Raw genomic sequence first — 19,365 nt, forward strand, 5'->3', positions numbered from 1 at the left:
GTCACATCGCGCATGTTACGCATGTGGCCATGTGGTTGGTAGCGACTTAAGCGACTAAAGAGAGAAAGCACTAAGTAAGCAGCATCTCCGCCTTTGAATAACTTTCTCTCTCTTTATCTTTTCTCCACCCAATCTTTCACCCTCATTCATACCAAAAAAAATATATATATATATTTCCCCCTCATCATACACTCTAGCGAGCGAGAGAGAGAGATTTGAATTGGGCACGTCAGGGGGCGTGGGTCATTTTGTAATTGAGTAGTATGTTATCCATCCGTGGATTGTTCAGAGGATGAATTGAAGATTGTGTGAATAAATATACGATCTCAGATTTGATTTGTATATACCTTTGATTCATACATACTATGATGGTAAGTTGTTGTGCTAGTATTTCAAATGATTAGTTGCCCTAATTAGAATTATAATTTAATAAATATCGATATTGATAGATACCAAAACTAATTCGAATATGTTAAACCATGTGATGGGCCATATGCATAAGCAAAGATAAAATAGTGAGGTGGCTCTTCAATTGTAATGTCTGCTAATTCCAATCCACTAATCACGCCATGATATCCTCTGAGGTGACTTGCTTTTATTCTTCTTTATATTTATTGTAATTCTAATTGCTGCATGGAGAGACAGGTTTTTTCAACGGAGACTTCCATATAATCAATCTTAAAATGTTATGGATGGTACTGCGATAGTTTTTTCAAACCCAAAAGTGCATTAAACTAACAAAGTGGACTTTGACAAAGTAGTACCAAGGAAAAAAATGGTAGGAGCATATATACATATACAGGGAAAAGATTCCTCACGACACCACACAATTATTTTCGTGTCACCTGGGTATTTTATTATTATTATTATTATTATTATTATTATTATTATTTTTGGTTCTGATCATGAGGGTCTCAAGTGAATAATACCATCCTTCGCATCACCATTGGTGTGATAGACAAGTTCCCCTAGGCCTCCACATTGACAAATTTCCTAACCCTCTTCCATATATATGCGATGAGAGTACTCAATCCATTGACCCATCCTTTCTTTTATGATCTTGATCCTCTTTCTTTGATTGCATGTTAAGATTATCCACATTCAATATAGGTGGGAGCCCTCTCAATTACAATTTGACTAGTTTCCCATTGGTTGATGACGTTGGAGTATTATCTTGTTGTATAACCCACGATTAGTTCTTGATTAAGCTAACCCTTTTGCCAATCACAATTATTTGTTATGTTCAATTCTTTTAGTCACAACAAAGACAAGAGGGGAAAAAAAAAAGACCCTACATAGTATGTGTTGTTTAATGTTGGCAATCCTTAAGGACTGAAATTGTAATTTATTATGGGCCCAGTGAGATTTTAACAATTAAAAGTTAGAAACTAAGTTAGGGACAAACAAATTTAAGGATCTTGCAACGAGGCATTAGTTGGTGTATTGTTCTATCTTAATTCTTTCATTTAATCTAGTGAAAACTCTGCATAGGATGTGTTGTTTAAGGTTGGCCATCCTTAAGTTAAGGACTGGAATTGTAATCAATTATGAGCCCAATGAGATTTTAACAATTAAAAGATAGAAACTAAGGCTCTCTTTGGTATGATTTCTACTTATATTTATTAATTATTTTTTAGAAATTATTTATGACAATAAACTATGGACCACAAATAGTATTCATTTGTTTACTATTTATAAAATAGATTATATAATGAGAAAATAAGTTTCAGTTTTCACCTTCAGCTTTGAGCTTCGAACGAGAGAGATGATAGAATTTGGGATTTTTTAATGAAAAAGTATTTTTTAATGAAAAGGTATAAAACATACTGAAGTTAGCTATTTACCATTGCTTTTGAGTAGTTTAGCACACGTGCTCATTTAAGGTAGAAAAAATCAATATAAATGATTTGTTGCCATAAATCACAAATAGCTTGAGAGTAATTTGTGATTTGTGATTTATTCTAATTTATTATAAATAGAAATAAGTGCTATAAATTATACCAAACACTTGTAAAAATAGAAATAAGTCAAATAAATACAAATACAAAAGAGAGCCTAAGCCAGGGACAAACAAATTTAAGGATCTTGCAATGAGGCATTATTTAGTATATGGTTCTATCTTAATTCTTTCATTTAATCTAGTGAAAGAGGTAGTTCATGCATGCTAATTATAGAAGGTCAGGTTCAATGTAGATAAAAGAAAAAACCAAGAATTCTTCAGGTAGACCTAGAAAATTTACATAATTTATGCTACCACCTTTCTATGCATTTACATTTTTTTCTCCGATGGATGATGGATGGAGAAGGAAATGGCATTTTTTATTTTTTTTTGTCACCTAAGGTGTCCGGGCCAACTTATGCGCACCTCAACTAATCCTTAGGGAGACTAGCATAGGAAAAAAATGGCATTTATTATATTTGACCTGTGAATTAATCAAATATATGATGAACAAGTTGTGAACAATTTCTAGTTGTTTTTAAACTATGATAGAGGATGATAATAGGTTTAGAAGGAAATGCCTACTTTAGCATATCTACTTTTGCCACATGGAAAGATGAGACGACATGATCATTAAATACCTTAATAGGTATTAGAATGCATTTCATATATGTCCATGCATGTATATGGGTAACACAATCACTCCAATATTCTTTCTTATAATCCTGATTTTTTTTTTTTACCACCTTCCTATCTCTATGGGGATGCGATTTGATAATGTGAATAAGGGGCTTGGTATTTATTTGCCTACAAAATTTGAACACCATCAGAATAGCAAAATGGCAGAGCTAAATGTTGGTTTAGAAATCCCCTCGACTCATGACTCATTAAAATAGGAATCACTATTTATTGGGATCATTTAAATGATACTTCTATAGCATTTTAGCAGGTGTATCATTCTTTTTGTTTTCCCTTAGTTTATTTCCAAAATCTTTAACAAAAAAAAAATTTTATTTCCAAAATGTTTTTAATCCAGTGATTAAAAAAAAAAAGGATATTCACATTATTTGAGAGTGACATACCACTGTATTTTAGAAAATTGTCAATGCCTCCCTCATCAAAAGGAAGATAACTTCAACCCAAATAAGCATGATATTTAGAGTTTAACACCCCCCTTTTTTTGGGTTGAAATCGTCTGCAATTCCGATATCGTACAATTCCGTGCAATACCATCTTTAGGCGGTGACACGTGTATTGATACCAATACAATGGTCCAGATCTGGTACAACTAATAAAACATTAAATCAGTGAAAAGACATTTAAATCAGATCTGGACCATTGCATTGGCATTAATACACTTGTCACTCCGAAAGGTGGTATTTCACGGAATTGTACAAGATTGGAATTGCAGACGATTTTTTTCCCTTTTTTTTTGTAATAATCCTTTTTTTTTTTATGGCTCTACAACCAAACGCATTGTTGTGAATTTTCGTAATCTAGATTGTCTTTAGGGGCCTGCAGGCAAACTCATGAACCCACATATCCAAAAAAAATATAAGCCCACATAGAGGCCCTGCCTAAGGTCTACATGGATCTTGGCAGAGTCGATTAGGATACTATGACGGAGCATGGAGGCCCAAGTCCAGTAGAAAAAATCCCATTCTAATTTTTTTTTTTTTTTTTGGTTAAAGGCCATCTTTACATGTAAAGCAATGTATGGTTTTTTTTTTCCAGGCAGTTAGATCTGAGATTTTTCGAGTCCATTTGCATTTTGTGTTAAATAAATATAAAGGAATTAAAAAGTTCTAAATTATTTAAAACAAATGGAAAAGATACAAGACGTATGTAAAGATGGCGTTGCTCTACGGAGTACCATGTCCCCCCAAGCCAACTGCGCTAATCCCTTGGAATTAAAAAAAAAAAAATATATATATATATATATATACTAGATAAATATTTTAATTCAATGTTAAGTTTACATCCATTTCAATACATAATCAAAAGAGAAAGAAGATGCTTAAATAAAAAATAAAAAACCATATAGAACCTTTTAAAATCAAATCGTTTAACACCATTGATGCTTGATACGTATTCTCAAAATAGATTTTGAGTCAAGAATGCACTTTTAAGTGTAAAAATAGAAATGGATCTTGCTCTATAATGAGTTCTAGACCCAGAAATTCTTGAATGTATATCAAACACAACCTTAGACATTTCCACTTTCCATTCTATCGTCTCTAGTCTCTACTAGGCCTTTTCAGTTCCCATCATGGAACTAAATTCCATGAACAAAGCTAGAATACGTTTGGTCTCCCAAGCATTCCCTTTATAAATCCAATTCAAAAATGTTGAAGGTCAATGTAAAGCGATGGGAAGAGGTGATTGGATTAATTGTGAGGCTTCCACTTTCCATTCTCTAATGTCACTCCATTAATAACACAGGATCATTTTCATCTCCCCCAGCATTCCCTTATAAACCCATAAACCCAAGTTCCTAATTCTCAAGGTCGTACAAATGAAAGAAATGAATGAATCATCATATCCTGAGATTAGAGTTTGAGAAGAAGAAAGAAGACGGGAAGAATTGAATGAAGACTGTTTGGTTATAGTGTTTGAAAGGGTGGGTGTAGAGTCTTTGATATTTGATCCTCATGCAAATCAGCATTTCCTGCAAAAACCTTGCTGGTTTTTCTAAGCTGGTTCTGTACTCCCTGAAGAAGCATTTACTATCACAACTGCACTCCCAAAGATTAAGTTTTTAGTGCTGAGTGATAGTTTTCTACCAAAGAGTAGCTTAAAGATAATATTGGATGGTTGTAAAGACCTTGTTCTATTGGCTGCAAGTAATTGCTATGGTTTTGAGGAGGATGCCGAGGAGATATTAAAGATGTCATCTCATTTCATGCTTTGGGGTTTCAAGACATGCATATATGCAAGGGACCTTCGCCTTAGGAAATGTGTAATTCTCAGTTCGACTCCTCTTACATTTTAGGGCCACTTACATAGGTTGTTTAATGCTCTTCACTCCTTTCAGTGAAACTTGAATGGTTCTCATTCAACCCCGGTATGACCCGATCCATGCGATTGTAGGGTCACTATGGGCTCGTGGGACTATTCAGGCTGAAGGCCTGGATACCCTGTCATTTTGTCTGGGTTGTGAATGTTGGGTCGTAGAAGAAAACTGATTACTTGAAACTTGGCCAGATTAACAACAGATAACTAAACTTAGATTCGTTTGATTACGAGGATTTTAACTGTTATAGGTTGTAATTTGATCGTTAATAATGTTCTTCAAGGTCTAATGTATTCCATATGTTGACTCCTATTCCTTTCAAACAAAAAAAGAAAGACTACAAGAAGAGGGAGAATCGGGGATTCAGTTAAGAGGAGAATTACTGAAATACCTTAATGGTCTAAGTTTCATTGGATAAAAAAGTGTGTTGCCAAGGGCAAAAAGAAAAGAAAAGGTGGTTATAACAATCACTTGTAACAACCATGGTTACAAACAGATCATCCCCATACTTAAGTTCTGTTAATAAGATGGATCTTTTTTGGTTTCTACACCAAAAAAGATAAAAAAGACAGATCTTTTTTGGTCTCCAGAGCATTCCTTATAAAACCAATTACCAAATGCTCAAACCCAAGTAAACTGAGAGAGATGGATAACTCATACCCTGAGGTTGGAGTCTTTGAAGAAGAAAGAAGATGTGAAGAGTTGAATGAAGACTGTTTGATGGTTGTGTTTGAAAGGGTGGGTCTAGAGTCTCTCCTCTTTGATGTTCCATTAGTGTGCAAATCATGGTACAAAGCCACTCACAATCCTCAATGCTGGACTAATCTTGACTTCTCAACTATTCTTTTCAAATCTGCAATGTTAAGATTCTCACAGCCCATGATGAAACCCTCTGATTTCATGATAAATTTCTTCAAAATTGCTGTCAATCGAAGTTGCAGGTCTGCAACTCAACTTGCACTCCCAGTTGGTTGTACACCAGAGGCCTTGCGATATGTATCCCAGGAGTAAGTCTATTGAAATTGCCAAAGAGATGTAACATAACCAACCCTGTACTTAATATCTTATTCTGGTTTTTGTGTATATAACAGGTTCCCAAATTTGAGAGTCCTAGATGTGGGAACAGAGCTTTGGGATTATGGTAACTGGGATGAGAAGATTTTGGACCGTGTTGATGTAAATCTATTGCATCTTAAATGTGTAGAGTTGCTTAATCGTGATTTTCCGAAATTTATAGCAAAATGGAAGTATTTGGAGCACCTCTCCTTGCTATCAATACCCAGAGACTCTTTTAAAGAGATCCTCAGGCAAATCAGCCTTTCCTGCAAAAACTTTTCTGGGCTTTCTACAACAGGTACTGTAGGCACTGAAGAAGCATTAGCTATTGCAACTTCACTCCAAAAGATTAGGTATTTGAAGCTGAGTGGAAGTTTTCTGCCAAAGAACAGCCTAAAGGTAATATTGGAAGGTTGTAAAAATCTGGTTTTATTGGATGCAAGGAATTGCTGTGGTTTTGAGGAGGATGATGAAGATATATTGAAGATGGCATCTCATATCAAGACATTCTTTTTTGAGGGTTCAAAATCATTCTTTTTTGACCCTTCAAAATCATACTATATCGACCATTTCTTGTATCAAGCCATGATAAATAGCCCTTTTGATGTCTAGGATTCTTCCCCCCCCCCCCCCCAACCTTTCTTTTCTCTCTCTTCTGTCGTTCGCTGTTTCCTTTGCTACTGCGGCTTGTACTATAATCCTTTCTAATAGTTCTAATAAAAAGAAAATAGAGAGAGTTTGGACTTTGGATCCCTTCCCCCGAGGTAACCACACCACCCATTGCTCTGTTTCCTTACAGGATTTTCTTCAAACCATGTGAAATCTAGTAAATTTGCGAAATCATAATTCTTGAGGCCTCCGATGGGTTGGGTTCTTTCGAAACGAAGTCAATTTACAAAACCCATGTAGGATTTTCCTTCTAAATCATTCCTGTTTGCAAATTTTTCTTCCCCTGAGGTAACCGCCCCACCCATTGTTCTGCTCTGTTTTCTTCTAGATGGATTCAAGGAAATTAATTAAGCTGGACCCTAACTATTGCATATTTCCATCTCACCGCGATGTTCTTGTATCTATTTTTAATGCTTCAACCTTATACACTTTCCCCATGGTTTAGGATTCAAATTGTCTCTTCTCCTTGCCAGCCCCAACCCCACGCTACTCCAAAAGTAGATCAGGTCCTTGTAAGAGAATGATCTACACAAATAATTCACACAAAAAAATACCTGTGATGGATTCCATGCGTGTGGATCAAATCGTACGAGAATGTATAAGAACCTGATCCACACTCCCCCATCCCAACTCAGACAAAAATCTGATTTTCAGTATTTCTATTGCTAATTAAGCTGATTGTTTTATGCCCTTTGTTTAATTATGCATCAAGATTTTTTTTTTTTTAATGGATAAAAATAATAAGACTAAGGGCATAAAAGAGCCTCAACAGGCCCAGGCTCAGAAATTATCGAACAACGAAATAAACCAGAATCCACTTCCCATTCTCCCATGTCACCCCGCGGCTTTTCCAGCTCACATCATGAAAATTAAGTGTCATTAATAAATGAGCTTAGGTCCTCAACATTCCCTTATAAATCCCATCCAAGGGAGAATGAAAGCCATTGGGAATAGTTGTATCAATTAATTGTCAACTTTCCATTCTCCCATATCACTTCTGGGTTTTCTCAGTTGCCCATCGTAACACTTGAATGCCATTAATAAGCTATTATCCTTTTGGTCTCTCGAGCATTCCCTTATAAACCCAATTACCAAATGTTCATGATCATGTAACTGAGAGACATGGATAACCTGTACCCTGAGATTGGATTTTTACTTACCCAATTTCTGATTGGAAGTTCATCCCAAGTGGGAATGTGGTTACCAGCTTTCTATTATGGTTTATAATTGTATATTCTGATGTGTAGCTCAATCTAACCAGAAGTTTTACTTCATTACCAAGAAATGGAAGAGGATTGTGATGCTTTAGTATTGTTTTGAATGCTACCTACAGTAATCTGGAACCAAGACTCGACAGAGTTCGAGGACAGTGGGATGGGCAGACCGCCAACTGCTAGCAGGCGGCGCTAATAGGGCCGTGGGAAGGAGCTTGATTACTACAGGTGGGCAGAGGAATCGTTTCAAAGGGGAAGAAAGAGAGAGAGAGAGAGAGAGAGAGAGACAAAGCCGGCACTCTCCTAAGGATTTCTCTATCAAATTACATGTCTAGTTAATGCTGTCTCGGTCTTAACAACTCAAGAAGGTATATGGAATCTCAGAAAAACCAGATGGGGTCTTGTATAAATTACCCTGTTGCGTCAGTTATTCAATTTGCTTCTGTTATATTATGCAAGCTTGCAAGGAATTAGCACATAGTAATTAAATGGTCAGACCTGTATCAATATGAAAGATAACATTGACGAGATATGAAGGATTATCTCTAGTTATTAAGGATTATAAGTCATGGATCAGACAAGTACCCTAGGCCTTTTCAGTTCCAATCATGAATTAAATTCCATTTTCCCATGTCACTCCTTTGCTTTGTCAGTTCTCATCGTGATATACTTAAATTTCATTAATAAGGCAGGATACTTTTTGGTCTCCAAACATCTTTATAAACCCAATCACCAAATGCTCAAAGTCTCGTCACTGAGAAGAGATGGATGTCTTGTCAAATCCTGAGATTGGAGTCTTAGAAGAGGTTGAAAGAAGATGGGAAGAGTTGAATGAAGACTGTTTGGTGATTGTGTTTGAAAGGGTGGGTCTGGAGTCTCTGATATTTGATGTTCCATTGGTGTGCAAGTTATGGTACAAAGCCACTCTCAATCCTCATTGTTGGACTAATCTTGACTTCTCAACAAGTTTTTTAATGTCTGCAATGTTAAGATTCTCACAACCCATGGATGTGAACAACTTTTCGAGCATACTCTCCGATGTTCTGATAAATTTCTTAAAGATTGCTGTCAAACGAAGTTGCGGGTCTGCAACCAAACTTGCCCTCCCAGCTTGCTGTACACCAGGGGCATTACAATATGTATCAGAGGAGTAAGTTTCTTTCACCTTTAGGCTTTTTATATGAAACTAACAAACAGATAGGTTTCGTTAATCTTACTGGTTTTCACTTGTGTATAACAGGTTCCCAAGTTTGAGAGTTTTAGATATGGGAACTGAACTGTGGGACTATGGCAACTGGGGTGATAAGACAATCAACTGTAGTGACTTGAATCTGTTGCATCATAAATGTATTGAGTTACTCACTCACCATTTGCGTAAATTTGTAAGTAAATGGGAGGATTTGGAGCACCTGTCCTTGCTATTGATCCCAAAAGACTCATTTAAAGATATCCTCACACAAATCAGCCTTAGCTGCAAAAACTTTGTTGGGCTTTCTACAACTGGTTCAGTATACACTGAAGAAGCAATTGCTATCGCAACTGCACTCCCAAAAATTAGGTATTTAAGGCTTAGTCGAAGTACACTGCCAAAGAATAGCCTAAAGATAATATTGGATGGTTGTGAGGACTTGGTTTTATTGGATGCAAGGAATTGTATTCATTTTGAGGAGGATGACAAAGAGATATTGGAGATAGCATCTCATATCAAGACATTCATGTTTGAGGGTTCAACATCATTCTGTTTCGACCCTTTCAAATCATACTATACCAACTATTTATTCCATCAAGCCATTACAAATACTAATAACTAGTACTACTTTCCCAGTTCCTGATTGAAAGTTCATCTTAAGTGGAAATATGCCTTCTTACTCCTTTTTTTTGGGAGGGGGGAGTGAATGGTTGTCTCTGGTCGGATAGTGTATGTCTTTGTTGCTGTTGTTAGAAGAAAATGTTTCTCATTTGAATATTCTGATGTAACTCAAGTAGTAGGTTTTATAGAAGATTAAAATGCTTCAGTATTGTTGTGATTGCCACTCACTGTACATTGCAACAAAAACTTCTGACAGATTTTGCCATTTTGGCACCCGAAAAAGAAAAGTTTTGACAGTACATGCTCTGGTATTGTCATCAAAAACGATGACTTGAAAATTGGCTAGCCTTTCCTCTAGCTCTTCTGTGATTAATTCATCGGTTGTAATTTAAGGAGGGCATCTACTCTGCTATTCTATATAAGGCCAAGGGTTATAAGAACCACGATCTCAAACCTTTTTCTGCTAAGAAGTGGATTTTCTTCTCTTTATATTTTTTGGGTAAAGAAAAGAAGTGGATTTTCTCAGCATTGATTTTTGCAAAACATATTTATTTTTGGTATTCACAAATATGACTATCCATACAAATTTTGAGAGACATTCATACAACATAACAAAGAACTGTCTCCATTGTCATTAATAAAGTCAAAAGCCTATCATGACTGATTGATCCCACATATATTTCCTTTGCAGCTTGAACATCATACAACAATGAAATTTCTGCTTCTACAATCCTTGTAAGTTTTGAAAGTAAATCCTCCCGAGAACGCTACAAGAGTATGATAATGGAGAAATGACAGCACTTCCACAGTCATTTCTTCAAAGCACCCATTGGGGATAAGTTTAGTCGGCATGTTATTCTTTGCTTCTGTTGGTGCAGTTTGAAGGACCAAGAACACCTCAAAGTAGAAAACCAATTTGTCCAGAAGTAGTAACTGATACATTTATTTCAAGCTTAGAACAGTTTAATTTTGAAGCTATTCTATTTCCGGGGTAAAGCATTCAATATCAATGGCATCGACAACAGTACACGAAAAAGCTTCAAAATCAGTTTATGTTTTTACAGAATTCAGTTCTTTGAACCCAAAAAACAGAGCTAACAATGATGTTATTAAAATATATAGTAGGTCACCAAACTCTGGACATGATGAGATGATTTTAGACATTATAATCAGTTGTAATATTATTTTTTGTAGAATGCCCCCATGGATCTCACGCCCTAACATAAAATGCATAGAAGGGTCACTAATACTCATTCCCATTTGCTTCAAAATTGATGGGTATGCCTAAACTCATAGGTTAGTAACAAGCTTCTTCCATCCATTCTCTTAATTACAAACCTCTCCACCAATACATAACAACCATATTTTTTCCACCCATTACTCCCCCTTGAAACTCTTCTACCCTTTCAACCCTCACTTGTCTTTCTCTCCCACCAACCCATCCCACTCTTTCTTGCTCCCATCTCATCCTCTCCACTACTGCTGAACTCAATCCCACCTTTGATTCTCCTCATTCTCCTGTTCCATTTACAGTACTAAACCAAATCAAACCTTCAGTCACCTGTGTGTGATTGTGCAGAGCTTCATTGCCAAAGAGCAATGCCACCTCTTTTTGAAGTAAAACATCTACAACCGCAAAATTAATGTCAGTCATTGAGATTGAGATTGTTCTCGCTTTCATTAATCTAGATACCTGTAAGCAAGGATTAAAGTATCGGTATCGGTCTCCGTATCGGTCGGTCAAAATTAAGATACGTATCGGAGGGTATCGTATCGTATCGGAGATACGCTAAGATACGCTAAAGATACGCACATAAATGGATAGGGAACACATTTTTATACACTTTTGCATAAAAAAAACAGTTAAAAAAAGTTATATATAACATGTAGAATGCATAAATACTTAAGTGGAGGGTATCGTATTGATAAACAAATATATTGAGTTGAAAATGTTCAAAATGATGAGGGTATGGTATTGATAGACAAATATATTTTTTTGAGAAAAATCAAAATTTTCCATGGAAGTTGTAGAACACTTGTTTTTACATAACATATAAAAAATCTAAACATTTTTAATCATTGAGCATGAGTAAATCTAAGAAATTTGAAATAAATTGAAACCCTCATTTTCTCTTGAAAAAAGTTTGTAAATCCTTATAAATCCAATGATTTCATGTAATAATGATGCACAAAATGTGATTCTAAGTATGATGAACTAGGGGTGTCAATTCGTGGCCCGAACCGACTAAATCGATCGGGACCGACCGTTTATAGACCGGTCCAGCCCGGACCGTTTATTAAACGTGTCGGGCTTGAGCCCGGCCCGTTTATAAACGGTCGGTCTTGGTTTTGCTACTTGGACCGTCGGGCGCCCGACCGAGACCGATCGTTTAACACCCGATCGAGACCGGCCTATTGTGCACTGGCCTAGCCCGACCCTTTAGTGATTGTAGAATACCTATTTTACCACCCAAATTAGAAAGTAAAAACTAAAAAGTAAAAACATGTTCATATTTTAAATAATGGTTATATTTGGTATCATTTATTAATTTATTATCATTTTTTTGGGTTTGCATGAGTGGACCGGAATATAAGAGCACATTTTAAAGAGGGTCCGTTTAAAAACCGGTTAAAGCCCGTTTAACATTAAACATGTCCGTAGCCCAATTAAGGCCCGACTAAAGCCCGATTAAGGTGGCCCGATTATAGCCCGAGGCCGACCGACCGAATATAAAGTGTACCATGCCCTCAATAACTAAGCCCGATTAGTTAAATGGGCGGACACGGTGTAGCCTTTGAAAGTCTTTAAGCCCGATTAAGCCCGATCGAAATTGAACCGACCCGACCGGTTGACACCCCTATGATGAACCTTAGATTTGTAAAAAAACTTGAAAATCTAAGGTTAAAATTGAAAAAAGTGAGTAAAGATTCAAGAACTTACTATTCAAAATTTTCAACTTTCAAGTTCAAGGTTCTTCTTGGACTATGTTTTTCTCCTTCTTTGAACCATTCACTTCGATAATGTTTCTTTCAATCTACCATTTGAGTCTCCAAAAAGGTGTGTGAATCAAAGGGGAAGAAAGAAGAGAAATATAGAAAACTATTGGTGAGAGTTTGAAGTGTTTGTTTCAAACAATAAAAGGCACATTCACGGGAATTTTCATATTTTCAGTCGATACGTACCGATACAGTACGATACGGCTCGATACTGCACGATACGGTCGATACATACCGATACGGTACCGATACTCTCGGGAATTTCCAGATTTTCAAAAGTTCGTATCGTACGTATCGGTACCGATACGGTACGGTACGATACGCACGATACAGCGATACGTAAAAGGGGGCCCAAAATTCTCCGTAGCGTATCGGTATGTATCGTGCCGATGCCTACCGATACGGATACGTATCGGCCGATACGGCACGATACACACCGATACTTAAAACCATGCCTGTAAGAATATCAGTTGACACTACAAAAAATGACATCACAAATGAGGCAAATCAATGAAAACACCTCAACCACATTAGAAAAAACAAACACACAATTAAAGACTAATAAGACCATAGAAAATTTCAGAACTTGTATATTTTACTACCTCATTAGGCTCGTTAGAAATGAGGAACTGTATTGCTATTTTGCAACCTGAAAAATTAATTAAAATAAATGAGAGAAATAGATCATAAAACTACAAAAACTCACGTCTTATCTAAATATTAGACGTTGTCATGACGTGTATTCCCTTTCGTCAATGTTCCCTTCATCTATAGAAAATAAAAATATTAATTGTTAGCACACAATAAATTAAAAAAAAAATGTAAATGGTAAAAAAATTTGAACTTACACTTTAAAACAATTGCATGGCCTTCAAAGATTTATTGTCCATGCCGAAACCCATGGGATAAATCATCTTGTGTACTGCAGTAAATAAAAAATGAGATCAATATAAAACTGAACATAAACAAACAACTCAATGATAAAGGATTCATTTACTTTAGTAAGACTTTTAAATGAACCTTCCTCATGTTAAAGTCTGCAAAAGTAAACAAGGGAAACAATATAAGATTCTATACAAGACAAACAAAAGCAAAAATAAAGTAAAAAATAAGCAAAATAATAACATAAGACAATGTGGAACTATGCAGTATAAAAGAGGCCTCAGTTGACGAAGATAGATAGTCCTAGTATATCATTTTCCTATGAAGTCAGTTAAATAAAATCTAAATAAATAAGAAAAAACCAAATTCAATATCAAATATGTTTGATTAATTTTAGTCTAGAGACCTGTAGGTATGACAGTTGACACTACTAAAAATGACATCATAAGCGAGGCTAATCAATGCAAACACCTCAAACACACTAGAAAAAATAAACACAAAATTAAAGACTAAGAAGACCATAAAAATTTTCATAATTTATATATTTTACTACCTCGTCAGGCTCGTCAAAAATGAGAAAGTGGATTACTATTTTGTAACCTGAAAAATTAATTAAAATAAATGAGAGAAATAGATCACAAAAAACTATACAAAACTCAAGTATTATTTAAATACTAGACGCTACCATGATGCGTATTCACTTTCATTAATGGTCCCTTCATTTAAAGAAAACAAAAATATTAATTGTTAACACATAATAAATTAAAAAAATATAAATTGACAAAAAAAATTTGAATTTATACTCTAAAACAACTACATGGCCTTCGAAGATTTGTAGTCCATGTCGAAACCCATGAAGTAAATCATTATATATACTATAGTAAATAACAAGTGAGATTAATATAAAATTGAACATAAACAAACAACGCAACGATAAGAGATTTACACTTATTTTTGTAAGACTTTTAAATGAACCTCCCTCATGTTAAAGTCTATAAAAGTAAACAGGGAAAACAACTAGAGATTTTGCACAAAACAAACAAAAGCAAAAGTAAACTAAAAAATATAGCAAGAGAATAACAAAAGCTATATTATAACAGAATAAGATCACATGCTGATAAGATAATGTGGAACTGTGCTGTAAAAGATTTTATAAATGAAATTTCAATGGAGGGAGATAGATAGTCTTGGCATATCATCTCCCTATGAAGCTAGTCAAATAATATTTAAATAAATAAGAAAAACCAAATTCAATATCAAATAGGTTTAATTATAATCTAAATACATGTGAGTATGGTGGTTGGCATTACAAAAAGTGACATCATAAACGAGGCCAATCAATGCAAACACTTCAACCACACTTAAAAAAACAAACACACAATTAAAGACTAATAAAACCATAAAAAATTTTCAGAACTTGTATATTTTACTACCTCACCAGGCTCATTAGAAATGCGGAAGTGGATTGTTGTTTATAACCTAAAAAATTAATTAAAATAAATGAGAGAAATATATCATAAAAACTACACAAAACTCAAGTATTATCTAAATACTAGACGCTGACATGATGAGTATTCGCTTTTGTTAATGTTTCCTTAATCTACAAAAAATAAAAATATTAATCATTAGCACACAATAAATTAAAAAAATGTAAACTAATAAAACAAATTTGAACTTACACTCTAAAACAACGGCATAGCCTTTGAAGATTTGCAGTCCATGCAGAAACCCATGGAATAAATCATCATGTATATTGCAGTGAATAACAAGTAAGTTTAGTATAAAACTGAACATAAACAAACAACTTAACGATAAGACATTTACACTTATTTTGTAAGACTTTTAAATGAACCCCCCTCATGTTAAAGTTTGCAAAAGTAAACAGGGATAATAATAAAAATTCTGCACAAGATAAATAAAAACAAAAATAAACTAAATCATATAGCAAAAGAATAACAAAAGCTATGTTATAACAGCCTAACAAGCCAACAAAAGAGTTCACATACTGATAAGACAATGTATAACTACGCAGTAAAAGAATTTATAAGAAAGCTTTAGCTGAAAGAGATAGATAGTACTGGCATATCATCTCCCTAAGAAGGTAGTCGGATAAAATTTAAATAAATAAGAAGAAACCAAATTTAATATTGAATAGGTTTAATTAATTTTAATCTAGATATCTGTAGGAATGACGGTTGACACTACCAAAAAATGGCATCACAGACGAAGCCAATCAATTCAAACAGCTCAACCACACTAGAAAAAACAAACACACAATTAAAGACTAATAATGCCAAAAAAAATTTCACAATTTATTTCTTTTACTAACTCGTCAGACTCGTCTGAAAGGAGGAAGTGGATTATTGTTTTGTAACCTAAATAATTAATTAATATAAATGAGAGAAATAGATCACAAAAAACTACACGAAATTTAAGTATTATCTAAATACTAGATGCTATCATAATATGTATTCATTTTCGTCAATATTCCATTCATCTACAAAAATAAAAGAATATTAACAGCTAGCACACATTAAATTAAAAAAATGTAAATTGGCATAACAAATTTGGACTTACACTCTAAAACAACTACATAGCCTTTGAAGATTTGTATTTCATGCCGAAACCTATGGAGTAAATCATCATGTATACTGCAGTAAATAACAAATAAAATTAGTATAAAACTAAACACAAGCATACAATGCAACAATAAGAGATTTACATTTACTTTTGTAGATCATTTAAATGAAACTCCCTCATGTTATAGTTTGCAAAAATAAATAGGAAACAGTAAAAATTCTACGTAAGATAAATAAAATAAAAAACAAACTAAAGAATATAGCAAAAAAAAATAAAAGCTATATGATAACAACCTAACAAGCAAATAAAAGAGCAAAAATAAAGAGGGTAAGTTTTTCATTTCTGTACTTCTAACATATAGTCCTCATTCTCCCTATATATGAAGATAAAGATATAATATACTTTCAATAGCCACAGTATTAAATATCAGAAAAAAACAACTGCATATCTAACCCAAAAAATATTATTTGCATTATAGTAATAAAAGACAAATATTGCATCCATTTGATCATAAGTCACAAAGATGTGAATTTGTTATTATTTGAGAGCAAGCAAATTATTAATCATTCCATAGAAACAATGTAGAACTATGCAGTAAAAAATTCTATAAATGAAGCCTTAGTGGACAGAGATAGATAGTCCTGGCATATTATTTCCCTAGGAAGCTAGTCAGGTAATATTTAAATAAATAAGAATAAACCAAATTCAATATCAATTAGGTTTAATTAATTTTAATCCGCATACCTATAGGTATTTTGATTGACACTACAAAAAATGACATCACCAACGAGGCCAATCAATGTAAACTTCTCAATCACACTAGAAAAAACAAACACACAATTAAAGACTAATAAGCCTATAGAATATTTCAGAACATGTATATTTTACTACCTCGCCAAGCTCGTCAAAAATGAGGAAGTTGATTGCTGTTTTGCAACCTGAAAAATTAATTTAAATAAATGAGAGAAATAGATCATAAAAAACTATACAAAACTCAAGTATTATCTAAATACCAGACACTGCCATGACATGTATTCACTTTCATCAATGTTTCCTTCATCTATAGAAAACAAAAATATTAATCGTTAGCACACAATAAATTAAAAAAATATAAATTGGCAAATTAAATTTGAACTTACACTTTAAAAGAATTGCATGGCCTTCAAAGATTTGCCGTCCATGTTGAAACCCATGAAATAAACTATCATGTACATTGTAGTAAATAAAAAATGAGATTAATATAAAACTGAACCTAAGCAAAAGACTTAATGATAAAATATTTACATTTACTTTTGTAAGACTTTTAAATGAACCTCCCAAACGTTAAAGTCTGCAAAATTAAACAGGGGAAACAATATAAAATTTTATATAAGACAAAAAAAAACAAAAATAACTAAAAAATAATAAAATAATAATAAAAGCTATAATATAACAACCTAAGTTCACATACTGATAAGCCAATGTGAAAACTATGCAATAAAACATTATATAAACAAAGCATCAATTGACAAAGATAGATAGTCCTGACATATCATCTCCACAGGAAATCAGCCAAATAAAATTTAAATAAATTAGAATAAATCAAATTCAATATCGAATAGGTTTAATTAATTTTAATCTACATACTTGTAGGTATGTCGGTTGACAATACAAAAAATGATATTGCAAACGAGGCCAATCAATGCAAACTCCTCAACCACACTAGAAAAAACAAACACACAATTAAAGACTAATAAGAATATATAATATTTCAAAACTTGTATATTTTATTACATCATCAAGCTCATCAGAAATGAGGAAGTGGATTGCTGTTTTGTAACCTGAAAAATTAATTAAAATAAATAAGAGAAATAGATCATAAAAAACTATACAAAACTCAAGTATTATCTAAATACCAAACGCTGTCATGACGTGCATTCACTTTCATCAATATTCCCTTCATTTACAAAAAAACAAAAATATTAATCGTTAGCACATAATAAATTAAAAAATATAAATTGACAAATTAAATTTTAACTTACACTTTAAAACAACTGTATGGTCTTCAAAGATTTGCGGTCTATATCGAAACCCATGAAATAAATCATGAATACTGCAGTAAATAAAAAATGAGATTAATATAAAACTGAACATAAGTAAACAATTCAATGATAAAAGATTTACACTTACTTTTGTAAGACTTTTAAATGAACCTCCTTAATGTTAGTCTGCAAAATTAAATAAGGGAAACAATATAAGATTTTGTACAAGACAAACAAAAATAAAAGTAAACTAAAAAAAAAGCAAACTAAAAAAAAAGCAAAATAATAACAAAAGCTATAGTATAATAGCCTAAGTTCACATACTGATAATACAATGTGAAACTATGCAGTAAAAGATTTTATAAACAAAGCATCAAATGACGAACATAGATAGTCCTGACATATCATCTCCATAGGAAGCCAGCTAAATAAAATTTAAATAAATAAGAATAAATCAAATTCAATATCGAATAGGTTTAATTAATTTTAGTCTAGATACTTGTAGGTATGTCGGTTAATACTACTAAAAATGACATCACAAATGGCCAATCAATTGAAACACCTCAAACACACTAGAAAAAATAAACACAAAATTAAAGACTAATAAGACCATAAAAATTTTCATAATTTATATATTTTACTACCTCGCTAGGCTCGTCAAAAATGAGAAAGTGGATTCTTATTTTGTAATCTGAAAATTTAATTAAAATAAATAAGAGAAATAGATCACAAAAAACAACACAATGCTCAAGTATTTTCTAAATACCAGATGCTGCCATGGCGTGTATTCACTTTCATTAATGTTCCCTTCATGTACAAAAAATAAAAATATTACCATTAGCACATAATAAATTAAAAAAATATATAAATTGACAAAATAAAATTGAATTTACATTCTAAAACAACTACATGGCCTTCAAAAATTTGCAGTCAATGCCGAAACCTATGGAATAAATCATCATGTATACTACAGTAAATAACAAGTGAGAATAACAAATAACATTAATATAAAACTGAACATAAACAAATAACCCAACTATAAGAGATTTACGCTTACTTTTGTAAGATTTTAAAATGAACCTTCCTCATGTTAAAGTCTACAAAAATAAACAAAGGAAAAAGTAAGAGATTCTACACAAGACAAACAAAAATAAAAGTAAACTAAAGAATATAACAACAAAATA

General features: G+C 33.3%; 2 protein-coding genes and 1 long non-coding RNA gene across 3 annotated transcripts; 2 read left to right on the forward strand and 1 right to left on the reverse strand.

The window, feature by feature from the left end:
- Positions 1-5,630: 5,630 nt before the first annotated feature.
- Positions 5,631-6,687, forward strand: LOC122083680 (F-box protein SKIP19-like). Its single transcript, XM_042651552.1, has 2 exons — positions 5,631-5,959; positions 6,044-6,687. The coding sequence occupies exons 1-2, from the start codon at positions 5,673-5,675 to the stop codon at positions 6,618-6,620; spliced, it is 864 nt and encodes a 287-aa protein (XP_042507486.1). The 5' UTR covers positions 5,631-5,672; the 3' UTR covers positions 6,621-6,687.
- Positions 6,688-8,655: 1,968 nt separating this feature from the next.
- Positions 8,656-9,702, forward strand: LOC122084927 (F-box/LRR-repeat protein At3g48880-like). Its single transcript, XM_042653344.1, has 2 exons — positions 8,656-9,041; positions 9,132-9,702. Exons 1-2 carry the CDS (start codon positions 8,656-8,658, stop codon positions 9,700-9,702), a joined length of 957 nt encoding a protein of 318 aa, XP_042509278.1.
- Positions 9,703-16,956: 7,254 nt separating this feature from the next.
- On the reverse strand, positions 16,957-17,382 carry LOC122084085. The gene is made up of 3 exons (XR_006141821.1): positions 17,300-17,382; positions 17,174-17,220; positions 16,957-17,098 (listed from the first exon to the last, which is right to left on the reverse strand). It is a non-coding gene; the product is annotated as an uncharacterized LOC122084085 (long non-coding RNA).
- Between the last annotated feature and the right edge of the window lie 1,983 nt (positions 17,383-19,365).

This window comes from Macadamia integrifolia, chromosome 7 (genome assembly GCF_013358625.1).
Source record: "Macadamia integrifolia cultivar HAES 741 chromosome 7, SCU_Mint_v3, whole genome shotgun sequence".
NCBI lineage: Eukaryota > Viridiplantae > Streptophyta > Magnoliopsida > Proteales > Proteaceae > Macadamia > Macadamia integrifolia.

Excerpts from the sequence above, each read along its gene's own strand:
- LOC122083680 (XM_042651552.1), top strand. The coding sequence starts at position 5,673 with ATGGTTGTGTTTGAAAGGGTGGGTCTAGAGTCTCTCCTCTTTGATGTT. Across the intron at positions 5,960-6,043 it reads TTGCGATATGTATCCCAGGA|GTTCCCAAATTTGAGAGTCC; the intron begins GTAAGTCTATTG and ends TGTATATAACAG.
- LOC122084927 (XM_042653344.1), top strand. The coding sequence starts at position 8,656 with ATGGATGTCTTGTCAAATCCTGAGATTGGAGTCTTAGAAGAGGTTGAA. Across the intron at positions 9,042-9,131 it reads TTACAATATGTATCAGAGGA|GTTCCCAAGTTTGAGAGTTT; the intron begins GTAAGTTTCTTT and ends TGTGTATAACAG.